This window comes from Monodon monoceros, unplaced genomic scaffold, assembly GCF_005190385.1.
Source record: "Monodon monoceros isolate NGI ecotype Baffin Bay Population unplaced genomic scaffold, NGI_Narwhal_1 Super_Scaffold_13, whole genome shotgun sequence".
Lineage (NCBI taxonomy): Eukaryota > Metazoa > Chordata > Mammalia > Artiodactyla > Monodontidae > Monodon > Monodon monoceros.
This window is the reverse complement of record NW_021703769.1, coordinates 73,980,774-73,994,558: the sequence shown is the minus strand read 5'-3', so window position 1 is coordinate 73,994,558 and position 13,785 is coordinate 73,980,774. Positions and strand designations below refer to the sequence as shown.

At 43.8% G+C, this 13,785-nt stretch overlaps 1 protein-coding gene across 1 annotated transcript in view; it reads left to right on the top strand.

Annotated features, from left to right (window-relative positions):
* Positions 1-13,785, top strand: part of AUTS2 (activator of transcription and developmental regulator AUTS2) — a 1,114,904-nt gene that overhangs the window by 783,519 nt on the left and 317,600 nt on the right. Inside the window, 1 exon segment of the mRNA XM_029220383.1 lies at positions 13,072-13,101. Coding sequence (XP_029076216.1) covers positions 13,072-13,101 — 30 coding nt within the window.

The following is a 13,785-nucleotide window of genomic DNA, read 5'->3' as shown; positions in this document are numbered from 1 at the left end:
ATTTATTTACTTTTCCAGTTTGAATTTCAATGAACATCTTAATAATGTCAAAGCCCATAAGACATAGTTTGCACTATGCATAACCTACAAGTTTAGATTCAAAATCTTAGATCTATGCATTTTACTTTAGTCCCTATACACAGAGTTACTGACTACTATTTGACTGAAGAATAAGTCCAAACTATATTAACCTCCCAAACTGTGCATCAAGAACCGACAGGAATGCTTAGAAAATTGAATTCTAAAGGGTCTTTCCTTGTTGGTACTTTATCCATGAAATAAAGCCATTCATTCCAGTTGTTCTCTTCTTTGAGCGGGAATGATAGTTTCTGCTTTTGTTTGTTTGGGTTATTGTTTCCGTTTCTGTGTAGCATAGTATCAAGTCTTCAAACGCCTCCCAAGCAGAAATCCTTACAGAATATGATTTCCCCTCTGGCAATAAAATGATGGAAAAATCCAACCCAACATTTAAATGACTATTAAGTTACCTCATTTCTGTGTGTGATATAACGTATCTTTCAGGAAGGAGTTGGAAAACACTATTAGAATTTCTCTCTGGCTACTTTCACATGCTTGAACTTATTTAATTCTCAAAAAAATCTTCTGGAGTATGCATCATCCACCTTTACAGGTTGAAAAAAAAAGGTAGGCTCCAAGATGTAAGTACCTTTCCCAAGACTGCATGACTGCTAAATTGAGGGGTCAGAATCTGAACTGAGGTCAGCGTGAGATTTAATAAGCACGTGCTATGTGCGGGTTCTGTGCTAGGTCCTGCTCTTAAGGGAGAGCCATCTCAGGGAGAGTGGAAACATGGCTGATGGGCTGCATTCACTGTTGCTTACGTCATCGAAACCTCTTTAGTTTCAGCTTGCCTCTACTTACCCTCTGCCAAGCCATCAGTCAGGAAGATACTTGCTGGGAACATGAACTTTGGAGGACAGAACTGGGTTCCAGTACTACCTCTGCCCTTGGAAGCCTTCACTTCTCATCTTGAAAATGGAGGGGTCATCATACTTCCCTTCCAGGGCTGTTGTTGGGACATCCTTTTTTAATGACTGATAGCTGTGGGTTGGCATTTTTAGGGGAAAATGCTTTGAGATAGTGCCTAGTGAGAATCCCTCCCCAGAAAGAGCTATGCTGCAGAGATAGGAACCAGGCTTTTCCGGAATCGGCAGCTCAGAGCTGCTCTGCTGTTGTGGCTCCGCCTCTTTTTCCCTTTTTAAAAATTTTTTTGCCAGAGGTGGACATTGTCCGTTTGACAGGGAATTGAATCGTGTAGGCACCACTTAGCATGGAAAGCAGGAGTTTACATTCAGTGCCTCACAACCTTAGGGGCTTGAAGGAAGAATGGTTTGCAGCAGCTTCATTACCTAGGGAAAAAGAACTTGGAGTTACAAGCACTTTAAGAAAGATGCTTTTACTTTGCGTTTTGGAGAAAATAGAACAATTACCTACTGAAGGTGCAGTGGATGAAAAAACACCTCTGTCCCTACCACCCTGATCATCTAATCTGTTCAGATTTATTCTGCCTTCCTGAAGGTGATTCAAGCCAGGCTGTCCTTGCAGAGTGGCTGCACCAGTCCTTCCCCTGGCTGGGGCACATGGTGATCGCCTGAGGCTCCCAGTGAAAGACAGACATTTCCTACTGCTGAGAGGAGCTTCCTCTGAGGGCTGGAGCTCCACAGGAAGTATCTGATATGTGGAATGCGTTGAAGGAGGGAGGGGGAGGGAGTCCATAAATCATCAAATCGTTGTTGAGCATCTTTTAGGATCCTTAAAACTGCACTAAGCCCTGTGATGATTCCTAGGACACCAGACTACTCTCTGAGGAACTCACCATCTGCCAGGGAACAAGACATATATGTGAAATCAGTGGAGGATTATATTCTATCTAAACTAGAGGCAGTTAGATTTCCAGCACCTGACACGCATACTCTTTTTTTAAAAAATAAATTTATTTATTTATTCATTCATTTATTTTTGGCTGCGTTGGGTCTTCGTTGCTGCGCACGGGCTTTCTCTAGTTGCAGCGAGTGGGGCTACCCTTTGTTTTGGTGCACGGGGCTTCTCATTGCTGTGGCTTCTCTTGCTGTGGAGCACAGGCTCTAGGCGCGTGGGCTTCAGTAGTTGTGGCAGGCGGACTCAGTAGTTGTGGCTCGCAAGCTCTAAAGCTCAGTCTCAGTAGTTGTGGCGCATGGACTTAGGTGCTCTGCGGCATGTGGGATCTTCCCAGACCGGGGCTCAAACCCCTGTCCCCTGCATTGGCAAGCAGATTCTTAACCACTACGCCACCAGGGAAGTCCCAACACACATACTCTTAAAAACATTTTTTTTTTTAATTAAAACCTCACTCTTTGTTGAATAATGAATGAACAGATGATCTCTAACACCTCTTGAGCTCTTCCTGTGTGTCAGGCACTGTTCTAATCCCTTTTATGTGTACTACCTATATATTTATTATATATATTATTACTATATGTTTATTAATGCAGTGAATGCTCTCAGCAACCTCATGAGGTTGATGCTGTCAATAACCGCATTTGATAGCTAATGAAACTGAGGCGCAGAAAGGCAGCTTGTTTGTCCAAAGCCCTACAGACAAATCACAGGTGGTAGAGGCGGGATTTGAACCTAGGCCAATTGGCTCCACGGTCACAGATGAAGGAGAGTAAGGTGGCCTTTTCAAGAGCTTGTTGGCATTTTGGTTCAGACGAAGAGCAACCAGGCTTTGTTATTAGCTCATCTGGCTCTGGCTTCCCTAAGACTTAAGCACCCTCCCCCTTTCTAGAACTCAGACCAGTGCCGGCCAACCCTGTGTGGTCCCACCCCACCGCTCCCCTGGCCCCGCCAGGCCTCTCCTTTGTCGTTTCTCTTACCGAGCACATTTCTAAATGAGGAAGGTTGCTCTGCTTTAAGGACATACAAATGGCTTGCCCTCACCTGTCAAGCATGATCCTTGTATTTTACCAGACCCATTATGAACGCAATCTTTCTGTCGAAAATTTGCATACCTCCTTTCTTGAAAAGTAATGACAGCAATTTCTTTCCCTCCGCTCACTTTCTGAGTGTCTCATTTAACGGCACCTGTGAAACCGACAGGCGCAGAGATGAGAAGTGAAAGAGAGCAGTTGATTAAATCGTCATCAAGTCGGGCCTCAGAAAGTCAATTCTGCTTGCCGTCTGCAATGATATCCTTTTATCTTAAAGTAATGAGCTATGGCACTTTTGCATCGGGTAATGCGATAAGTTCTATTAGCATGTTCCATTTGCCTCACAAGCAAGGGCAAGTCATTTTAGCTAGCTCATATCACTGCAATCAAAGCAATTGGCTTCCCAGGCAGAGAAGAAAGGGAAAAGGCTCAGGATGATTTCTGTGGATCACAACACAGTGGAAAAAAGAGACTCTTGTATTATTTTAACCCATGACATGCTTTTCCTCTTTCCTCATCAGTAAATTGGGGTTTTATTAGCTCACACGGGACTCTGAAGGACCAAGCTTTAGCTGAAGCAAACCTAGGGGGCTCAGGCCCCACCCAAAGGAACAAGCAACTATGATCTAGAAAGGGAAAATTGCAGCATTACAGGGGGTCACAAATAGAATCCTGCCAAAGAAGATAACAGAGAAGGTCTCCCTGGTAATAACACTGCGGTCTCATAATAAACTCTTCCTTCACACCATCTTCAAAGTCATTTGTAATAGGTCCCCAGGCACGCATGGATTAATGCCATTGATGACTTCGAATCAGTAAATCAACGACAGAGAGGCAAAGGATCTGTTGCTTAAGCCTAAAAGAGGTGGCTTACAAATCACTGGGCCCTAGACTGTCTGTTTTACCTTTGGATAAGAAACTCATTTTTCTCATCTTGGCAATCACTGAGGCTTGTGAGCTCTGGGTTTTAAGTACATTTCATCTTTGGGGTTTATGTATGTTTATACCTGGCAAAATGTGACTTCCTTTCTTCTAAGGAAAAAAAAAAGTGCTGAACACTTCAGAAGTTTGCGAAATATCCATTTCTTCCCCTATTTCCAGAAACCCCACGGTATTTTAATGAGCTAAGTGGAAATTTACAGCATATAAATTGTTTTTTTTTACTATACCTGGATTTCCAGGTGACAAAAAGGAAAAAATTATTGAAAATTAATTTGTGAGCTGGAGTACTTCAGGCTGGACGACTGGATTTCTGGCAGGATATGCGCGCTTCTAATCAGTGCTCAGAATGAGCCTGGCGCACAGTAGTCACTTTAAAATTATTTACTGAGAGAAAATGTGTGATCATTTGAGAGACCCTGGAGGGAAAGTAAGTTTTCTCTTAGCCCCCTCAGATCACAATGGCTGTTTGAACTCTGGCCAGTTCAAGCTGAGAACTTGAAAAGATGCCAGATTCTGAGGCGTCTCCATATAGGAATGATAAGGTTACCAGCACAAAATTCCAGAAGCTTCTGAAAGTTCTCCATTTTACCTCCCGAACAGCTGAAGACTGACCTTAATAATATATAGACCTTATATTATTTTCAAATGTACTCATTTTGCGACTGTCAGAAGTTTTGTTCTTATCTTTTAAACTATTGTTGGGAACACACATCTTTTGATTAGGCTTTCTTTTCTTTTTTTATCTTTTTTTTAAAGAGTTTTTTGATATGGACCATTTTTAAAATCTTTATTGAATTTGTTACAATATTGCTTCTGTTTTATGTTTTGTATTTTTGGCCATGAGGCATGTGGGATCTTAGCTCCCCGACCAGGGATCGAACCCGCACCCCCTGCATTGGAAGGCGAAGTCTTAACCACTGGACCACTAGGGAAGTCCCCTACTTTCTTTTTTTTTTGAGCTATTTTATTTGATCAGACGTAGTTATTGTGGAAATACAGGGGAAGAGGAACCAATGACATCATTTTACAGTGAGAAAACCCAAACCATTTTCAGAGTTAAAATATTCTTTTTATTTCTAGGGCCCCAATAGCTTTAAATTTCACTTACAGTCCAAAGCCAGTATGAGAACAACGTAAACAATGTGAGGGACTTCTCTGGTGGCGCAGTGGTTAAGAATCTGCCTGCCAACGCAGGGGACACAGGTTCGAGCCCTGGTCTGGGAAGAGCCCACATGCCGTGGAGCAACTAAGCCTGTGCACCACAACTACTGAGCCTGCGCTCTAGAGCCCGCGAGTCACAACTACTGAAGCCTGCTCGCCTAGAGCCCGTGCTCCACAACAAGAGAAGCCCACACACCACAACGAAGAGTAGCCCCCGCTCACTGCAACTAGAGAAAGCCCTTGTGCAGCAATGAAGACCCAATGCAGCCAAAAATAAAAAATAAATTAATTTTAAAAAAACAATGTGAAAGGAGGGCTTTGCGGAGTGATAAAAGACAGACAGCATCAGAGTTGCCATATGTGGTACAAAACACTGCCCGGTTTTTGCATGTACAAGGAACTCGGCAGATGGGAAGATGGTGGTGTACATGTTTTTAGTCACCATGCTGCTACCTCACTTCTTTAAATAAGAAAGTAAGTGTCATGTTTTCTGCAGGTGGCTTCTTCTGAAATTGCTTTTAGGTGAGGGATGTCTTTACCATCTTAGGGAAACCGCCTGCCCCAAAGGGGAATCGATTCGTTTTGTCACTGGCAAAGTGAAATTGTACTTGATGTTAGGTGCTATAGTTTACAAGTTGGGGTTCTCCCTCATTTTCCTCTCATTTCCTTTAGGCAGAAAGAAGAATAAAATAACTTTGTTCAGCCGTGGTGTTCAGCCCTGACATCTTTGGTGGCAATGATAAATGGATTTGAGATACGAAATAACTGTTCCAGCAAGGTCCATTGAGCAGAATAGAGAGCAGTGCCCTCCTCAATGTCATTGTGTGTGATATATTCAATGACTGCCACTTTCTGCTTAAGAATGCATTCCATCACAAGGTCCCTGGAATTCCATCTCGTTCCCTCATTCTGAGTGAGGCAGAGAGGTGTCGCAGACCTTAGCTTATTTCTATATGTATCAGAGTCTTAAAACACAGATGTTGAGATTCCCAAATGGAAATGAGAAATGTTTGCTTCTGAAGAAGTACAATAAAATCCTAATTATGTCTCGTCTGGGCCTTTTAATGGAAGATATTTTCTCCTGGGCCCCAACTCCTTTGGTTCTGCCAATAATTGTAGGTCTGCCCATTGTGTTCAGACATACATCCCATTGTATTCAGCAGTTAGTCAGTGTTTCCTGTGCCTTCTTTCTTTGGAATTACTTGTCTTTTAAATCATAGTTAGCTTATGCTGCGTGAAACCAAGAATTCTTAAGATGAGTGAGAGGGATCTATCAACATGATTGAGCATCTGCTGTATCTCAAGGCCTGGAGAAAGATGAACAAGGCACTGCCCTTTACCTACACAGAGTGCACGCTGTGGCAGGGAAGACTGTTGTGGCCAACAGTGAAAATACAGTTTTGTAAGGGATGGAGACAGAAGCGGTTAATTCTAAGAAGAGTACTGGAATTCTAAGAATTCCTTTTTATTTTTTTGGCTGCATTGGGTCTTCGTTGCTACGTGCAGGCTTTCTCTAGTTGGGGCGAGCAGGGGCTACTCTTCGCTGCAATGCGCGGGCCTCTCATTGCGGTTGCCTCTCTCGTTGCGGAGCACAGGCTCTAGGCACATGGGCTTCAGTAGTTGTGGCTCACGGGCTTCAGTAATTGTGGCTCATGGGCTCTAGAGCGCAGGCTCAGTAGTGGTGGCACACGGGCTTAGTTGCTCCTCGGCATGTGGGATCTTCCTGCACCAGGGTTCGAACCCGTGTCCCCTGCATTGACAGGTGGATTCCCAACCACTGCGCCACCAGGGAAGCCCTCTAAGAATTCTTAAATTCTAGGAAGAGTATTGGAAGATTCAGAGGAAACTCTGTTTTTAAAGGTAAATTACAAGTTTTTAGGTAGAAACTTGGAAGAATAGAATTCCAGGCAGAGGGCATTGTTAAGTGCAAAGATGGAAGGGCCAGAGGGTGTGACCGAGTGTGCTGGGGTGTGACTGGAGCGAGGGATGTGTTAGGGTGATACCACTCAAAGATGCAGACCAAGGCCAGTCTGTGAGCTGTTTGTAACTAATCCACTGTGAGGTTAGTATAGCACTTGAGAGTAAGCATTTGGGAACTTTTATAGCAATTCAGTAGAATAATTTTGTATCTCTTAAATCTAACAGTAACATATTTTTACGTGTCTTTGCTTTTTCATTTTTCTAGCAATTTATTTTTTATTATATCTTACAAAGTATTGGTCTAAAACGTATTGGAAATTAGAACAAAAACAAATGGTCCTTCTCCAAAGAAAGCCCGAGAAGCACTGTGTTGGAGGAGCAGTGGGGAGTGGGAGAGTTGGAAGCAGCGTGAAGAGTTTTCATTGCCCTCTCGGCCATGGGAAGTGTCATGATCAAATTGGAATTTAGGAAATCCACTCCGGTCAGTAAGGACTTGGATTAGAAACGAAAGAGACCGTAGGCCCTGGAAAGCAGTCATTAGCCTCTTGTAATGATAAAATAAAAGCCTGAACTAAAGCAGCGGCCATGGCCATGAAGATGGAGAGGATTTAGAAAGTTGAATCAGTAATGTGGGGTGAGAGAGAAAGATAGGTCTGCTCAAGAACGGAATCAAGGAGGCTGACAAGACTCTTCACTCGGGCAGTTGAGTGATTGCATGGTGACGTCATTACCAGGAACAGCACGGGAGGGGGCAGGTGTGGGGTGAGTAGAAGATGGTGTATCTGGATTTAGATGGATACTTGAGCCTGAGGTGTTTATAGGGCTTCAGGAAGGGGGTATAGCAAACAAAAACATCTGTTAGTACTGGCTAACATTAATTGTCTACACTTACTCCGTACTATGTCTGAGTTGTTTACATGTATTAACTCACTTCATTCTCATCTCCTTAGGAGGGAAATGCCGTCATTACCCACACTTTACAGATAAGTAAACTGAAACTCAGAGAGTTTAAATAACTTTCTCAAAGTCACATAGCTGGCAAATGGTAGGCATAGAGATTTTTTTTTAGTCTCAACATATACATGGTAGCTGGAACCAAGGGAATCTTTAAGGACTCCCGTGGAAATCATATAGAAACGATAGACCTGCAGATGCAACTCTAGGGAAACAATGACATTAAAGAATATGCAGAAAAGGAAGGGCTGTGAACAGATACTAGGAAAGCGCAATATTGGTGAATGTGTACAAGGGAAAAATTCCAGCATGTTCAATGGACACATTCCAAATTTCCAGCACTAGGGAATTTTTTTTCTAGATTATTTACAATCCATTACAGTGCAGCCTTTTAAAAAATGCGATGCTACTGGCAAATATTACTCATTCAACTAAAATATTTGACATATTAGGTAAAAACAAAGCAGGTTACCAAATACTAGGACTTTATTTTCATTTCTTAACATTTGTGAGTGAAGGATGTAGAGAATGGAGGAAAGACAGGAATGAATTATACAAATGTGTTAACAGTGTTTATTTGTAGATGGTGGGCTGATGGGTGATTTTTAAAAAATCTATTTAATACGTATGTATTAATTTTCAAAAGGAGAGGATCTTGGGGAGGGTGTTGGTTGGTTATTTGCACAGTATAAGAGGTGGGGCTTGTCTGGGAAAGGAAGAAGGTACCTCCAAAGGTTTGGTTCTAATTTGGGAAACTAGAGGGAAGAGGAGGTGGAGAGGAAGTTGAGTGTGATGGGTTGGAATGACCGGAGGTACTCAGGTTAGGAGCTGGTCTCTTTCTGATTCTGCATTCGAGGCATGTGGCTTGGATTTCATGCCTCCTCTTTCCCTCTCTTGTCTTTGGTGGGTTGGGGGTCATGTCTTTGTGTGAAGGCTGAGTGATCGAGAATTCTTCCCTGTCCGGCTTTTAAAATGGAGGAAAATATTTTCAGCTGTTCACAAAGGGCTTTGAAATCTAGTCCTGGAGAGTACTCTGTCATGTCAAGCTGGTCGTTAGCGTGCAACCTGTTTGCTAATAAACCAATACAGGACCCCGATGTCAAAATGCTTAAAATGGTCAAATCAGCTGGGATCCCGTTTCTGCATTTGACATGCCTTTTCCATTTCCGGGCCTCATGCAGAACATAAACCTGACTCAGGAGGTGGCTGTATGTGAACTCTCATAAATTGGAGTGGGTATCTAGGGAGTGAGGAGCAGACACTTCTTCTTTTAACCTTTCAAGACCAAGAATCATTTGGCCAGAAATCCACAACGTATTGAACTTGGGGTGTGAAAGCCGTACAGTGTATTAAATGTGAATTTGAGGCCATGAATTTTACCCACACCGACTCTATAAAACAGCCTCCCTTTTTCATAAAGCAGGCCAGCGAAGCAGAAAGACTCCTTAGGACTGTGGCTCGCTTTCCGTCTGGGCTTGTCAACAAACCCCCTTTATGAGTGGAATAGACCTCTTGTATGTGTCGAGCTTCTGGCTTTTGCAGAGCGTGTTAGGAGCCAGGCTAGGCAAACGTTGGGCGCTGTTTGCTGAGTGCCTTTATTGCCTTTGCATAATTTATGAGCTGGAGGGGTTGACCATCATTCGTCTCTGCCAGGGGCTGGCACTCGAGGCTCCAGAGAGCGGAGCTGTAAATTGGATGGTGCGTTCCTGCTGAGCTCACGGCAAAGTCCTCGGGTCAGTATGGGAATTTAATACCAGAAATGGAACTGTTTTCTCAGCGCACCATGTGGGCCCCAGTGCAGCACAGACTGTTTTGGCAGACTCTGTGACTGGCCTTGTCGAGGGGCTGTCACTCACCCGGCATGTTGTGTGGGGAGCCTGAGCATTTTTAATCGGCTTGGCATCCGTGCTGCTTCCATAATGGATACCAGTAGGTCTCAGTTCTTCACCATATGCTTAACTCTGGAGACAAGGTGCTTCTGGGTATATCAGTAATTACTTGATGCAGAATTAAGTGGACCTTGAAATTAGAACTGGACTGTTGGAAAGCAGGAAGCTTGACACTTTGATAGAAATAACCATTCCCAGGGACATACTGCTGTTAGGGTGGGGGGAGGGGCGTGGACAGTGGTGATCCTTTGCCCCTGCTGTCCTCCCCACTCCTTCTATCCCCTGCACACCAGTCCTTGGGGGTGCGGGCAAATCCTCTGCCTCGGCCTTCAGCTGCCATTGAGTACCTCACAAGGCGGGCTGTGAACATCTGGGGAAATGAGCCTGCCTGGCAAAATCCTCTTTTCTCTTGCACACCCCTCCTGATTCATGCTTTGTCACTCTCGAAAATGTGCCGGAACTTAGGAACCTCAAGTTAATTCAAGGCAATGGAGAAACTACACAGTCAGGAGAACAGCTGCTCTTCATCCGTCTGCTGTTGGAGGCCTTCAGGGTCTTCATCTCACCCATTTTCTTTCTCAGCTGGCCTGACTTATTGTAACAGAGCAATCGCTCATCAGGCAGAAGAAAGTAAGTTAAGACGATCTGAGGTGGGGAGCCTGGTTGAAGACAATGCAGTGGTTAAAGCACTGTCACCAAACCTCTGATAAACCCGTGGTATTGAGGAACCAGTGGGAAGAGCAGAAAATGTTACAGCTCTCCAGGCCATGAGGTTGCTGTGTGAGTTCCTGATGCTGATTGTACAGACAGCTTAGGCTGGAAAGAAGTAGCCCCCAAATTGAATCTTAATACAGCAAGATGTCCATTTGGATGGGGGTTTTGTTACTTTGCACTGAAAACACCCTAATGGTGGTTTAAACAATAAGGTGACTTATTGTTGTCTGAACGAAAAAGTAGGGAGGCAGGCTGCTCTGAGGTTGGTTCACGTGTCTCACTTGTGCCAGATTTTTCTTCCCTTGTTTTTGTACTTCAGCCTTTGGCTTCATTTTTGCAAGATGGCTGCCACAGATCTGGACATCACGTCCTCATGCAGTGATGCTCAGAGGAAAGAGGCAGTGCTTCCTGCTTTTCTCCTTTTTGTTGAGGAGAAAGGGGTTTTCCAGAACCTTCAGCAGACATTTCCTCAAGTCCCAAAAGTGGGTCTTATGGCCACCCTTAGCTGCAAGGAAAGCTGGGAAAGAGAGAATATCTGGCTTTTTCAATCTTGAAATGTCAGGACAAGGTACAGACTAGGGAGAAGGGGGTTGTGAATGGCTGTGGGTGTGTAGCCAGCAGTGGCTGCCGTATAAGCACATTTATTTCCTGTCTCTGTTCATAGCTACATCAGCTCCCTTGTCCAGGTGGCCACACTAAAAAACCTTGGCATCGCCGTAAACTCGTCCCTCCTGCTTGCTTCCCACATCCATGTATTATCAAGCCCTGTTGGTTCTCCCCTCAGAACTGCTCTGCCATCTGTTCTGCCCTTTCTCAAGCCATGCACCATGCTGGTCTAGACACTGTAAGGGTTGCCAACCCGGCCTCCCCGTGACCTGGGCCTTTCCCCACGGCACACCATCTCTCCTCCACCCCACGGAAGATTCATCCTCACGGAGTAGGTATATCTCTGATCACGTCACACTGGGTACCTCGACTGTGAAACTGAAAGCTGCTCAGGGACCAGTCCTGTGTCTTGACTGAATGTCTGAGCAGCTTGCGGCGCTAATCAAGGGCTGCTGCGTGAACGAATGGATGTATTTACATGCTGAGTGTTTACTCTGACAGAACACACCCGCTTTTTAAAAATCAAATACTGGAAACAGTCGGTGTGAAAAGTGGTTTGGGGGCTATCTGCCCGGAGCCTTGAATGCCACTTGAAGGAGTTTAAACTTCATCCTCAAGAGGAAGTGTCCTGTGATGGTGAAGGGGGCAAGCTGTAGACTCACATTTGGTTTGAGTTCAAGTTTAGTTTTACGATTGCTGCATACTCTCGTAACTCCCGCAAGTTACGTCATCTCTCTGTGCTTTAGTTGTCTCACTTCTGAAGTGGGGATGGTAAGACTCACTTTATAGGATCTGTGGAAGACTACATAAAATAATTGAGGTAGAATGCTTAGCATGGTATATAGCACATAGTAAGCACTCACAGATGTTAGTTATTATTACAGAACTTGCTTCTCTGTTAAAATCATTTAGGTCTCAGTCTATTAAACTCGATTAACTAATATTAAGTCTGTTAATTCCATGAGAGCAGAATCTTTGATTCCATTTTCATTATAGCCTGTCATAAGGCTTAAGCTTTCAACACATATTATTGGAGAAATTAATTTGTCATCTTAATGACAATCTCACCCAACATCATTATTTTCTTTGAAAAATAAGGAAATAAGCTTAGCTGGGCGGACATACTTGGCCCAAAGATATAAAACTAGGAAGAGTAGAGAGAGGGCCTAAAAAAGAAAAGAAAATCCAATATTAGATAACAAAACACTCTTGGTTTTTAATAAAATTTGTGTTCTTTTTTTTTCCTTTCCTTCTAATGAGGAACCCAAAGCTTTGAGTTAACTATCATTCTCTGGTCTTCTGAAACCGAGGTCAACAGTTGGAATTTGGAATCTGTTAGATACGGTGTGAGTCTCCTGCCCTAAAACTTTTTTTTTCTTTTTTGCCCATATCATTGATTTGTTACCCTGACCTCTTGTTCTTGACATGTTTTTAATAGAGAATATTCCCTCTTTTCTCTGGGCGATCACAAGTGGTGAGCCTTGCTGAACGTGTTCTGTTTCTTTCAAAGCCCAGATGAGAGAATGAAGTGCCCAAAGGTTTACCTCTTTTCCTCTAGAAAAGCACCAGGAGAGAGAGAGAGCACTCCATTCACATTAGCTGAAGGTAGAACATCTCCATTAAGAAATTGATTTCGCTCTGAATCCCATTGAATAATCTTGATTTACCTTAATCTCATGGCCTGGTTGGCTCCGCCGTGCAGCAGGGGGTGCTCACTGGTGTGACCAACTGACCACAGAACGAGCCACGGAGCACCGGCATCAGATGAATTCAACAGAACAACTTCTCGGCATTTTGCTTCTGTTTCTATTTACAGCACTTGAGCTGAAGAAACTTTTTAGCTCAGACAACGTTTCCTATTTCCTTTACTTGTCTTGCTTTTTTTTTTTCTGTAGCAATAGCAAAAACATACTCGATTTTTGCACTAATGCTTCTTCTCTTGTCTTCCTTTTCAGTGTGACAGCGATAGTGACCAGGAAGAGAAGGTAAGCCCCCCTTCATCCCCCCACTGTGGGTATAGTACACAAGCACCCTGAACACCGTGTCTCCCTCTCACAGCCTCAGGGCGGGGGGTGCCAGCTGCGTGTTGACAGCACCTCTCTTCTGCAGAGACAGGCTTTATTCACACAGTGACATTGCCTGTGATAAGAAATAACATTGAATTTGTGAGCCCCACTTTTTAAAAATAATCCCTTTAATGTTGCGTATATGTGACACTATGTTTTCACTTTATAGAAGCTTTTAAAAGAGGAAATTGTTTATTTTAATAGCCATCTGATTTTTCTTGTTTTATCCTTGATTGGAACATTAAACCTGCTAGCATGTATGCATTTATAATGTCGTTCCTGCATTTCTTTTACTGACCCATATGCTTCTTCCTGCTTTTCTGCACATATTGGTCTTCTTGATAGAAATGTTAATCGTTTGTTTCTAGGAGTGTCTTCATGCGGGGAAGAGGTGGGCTGGGGCTGTCAGGTGGGAACCACTCTCTTCTCGTCCAGGTGGGTGGTCGGGGGGAGGGCACTTCTTCCAGCAGGTACATCCTCTGTTTCAAGGCTGATGGCCACCAGCCTCTTTGTATCCAGTTCGACACGGATCAAGAAAAGGAGCTCGATTTGGGGGCTTCCGGAAGATAGGATCACAACCTGGTAAAGTGAGCGTTCTGCTGT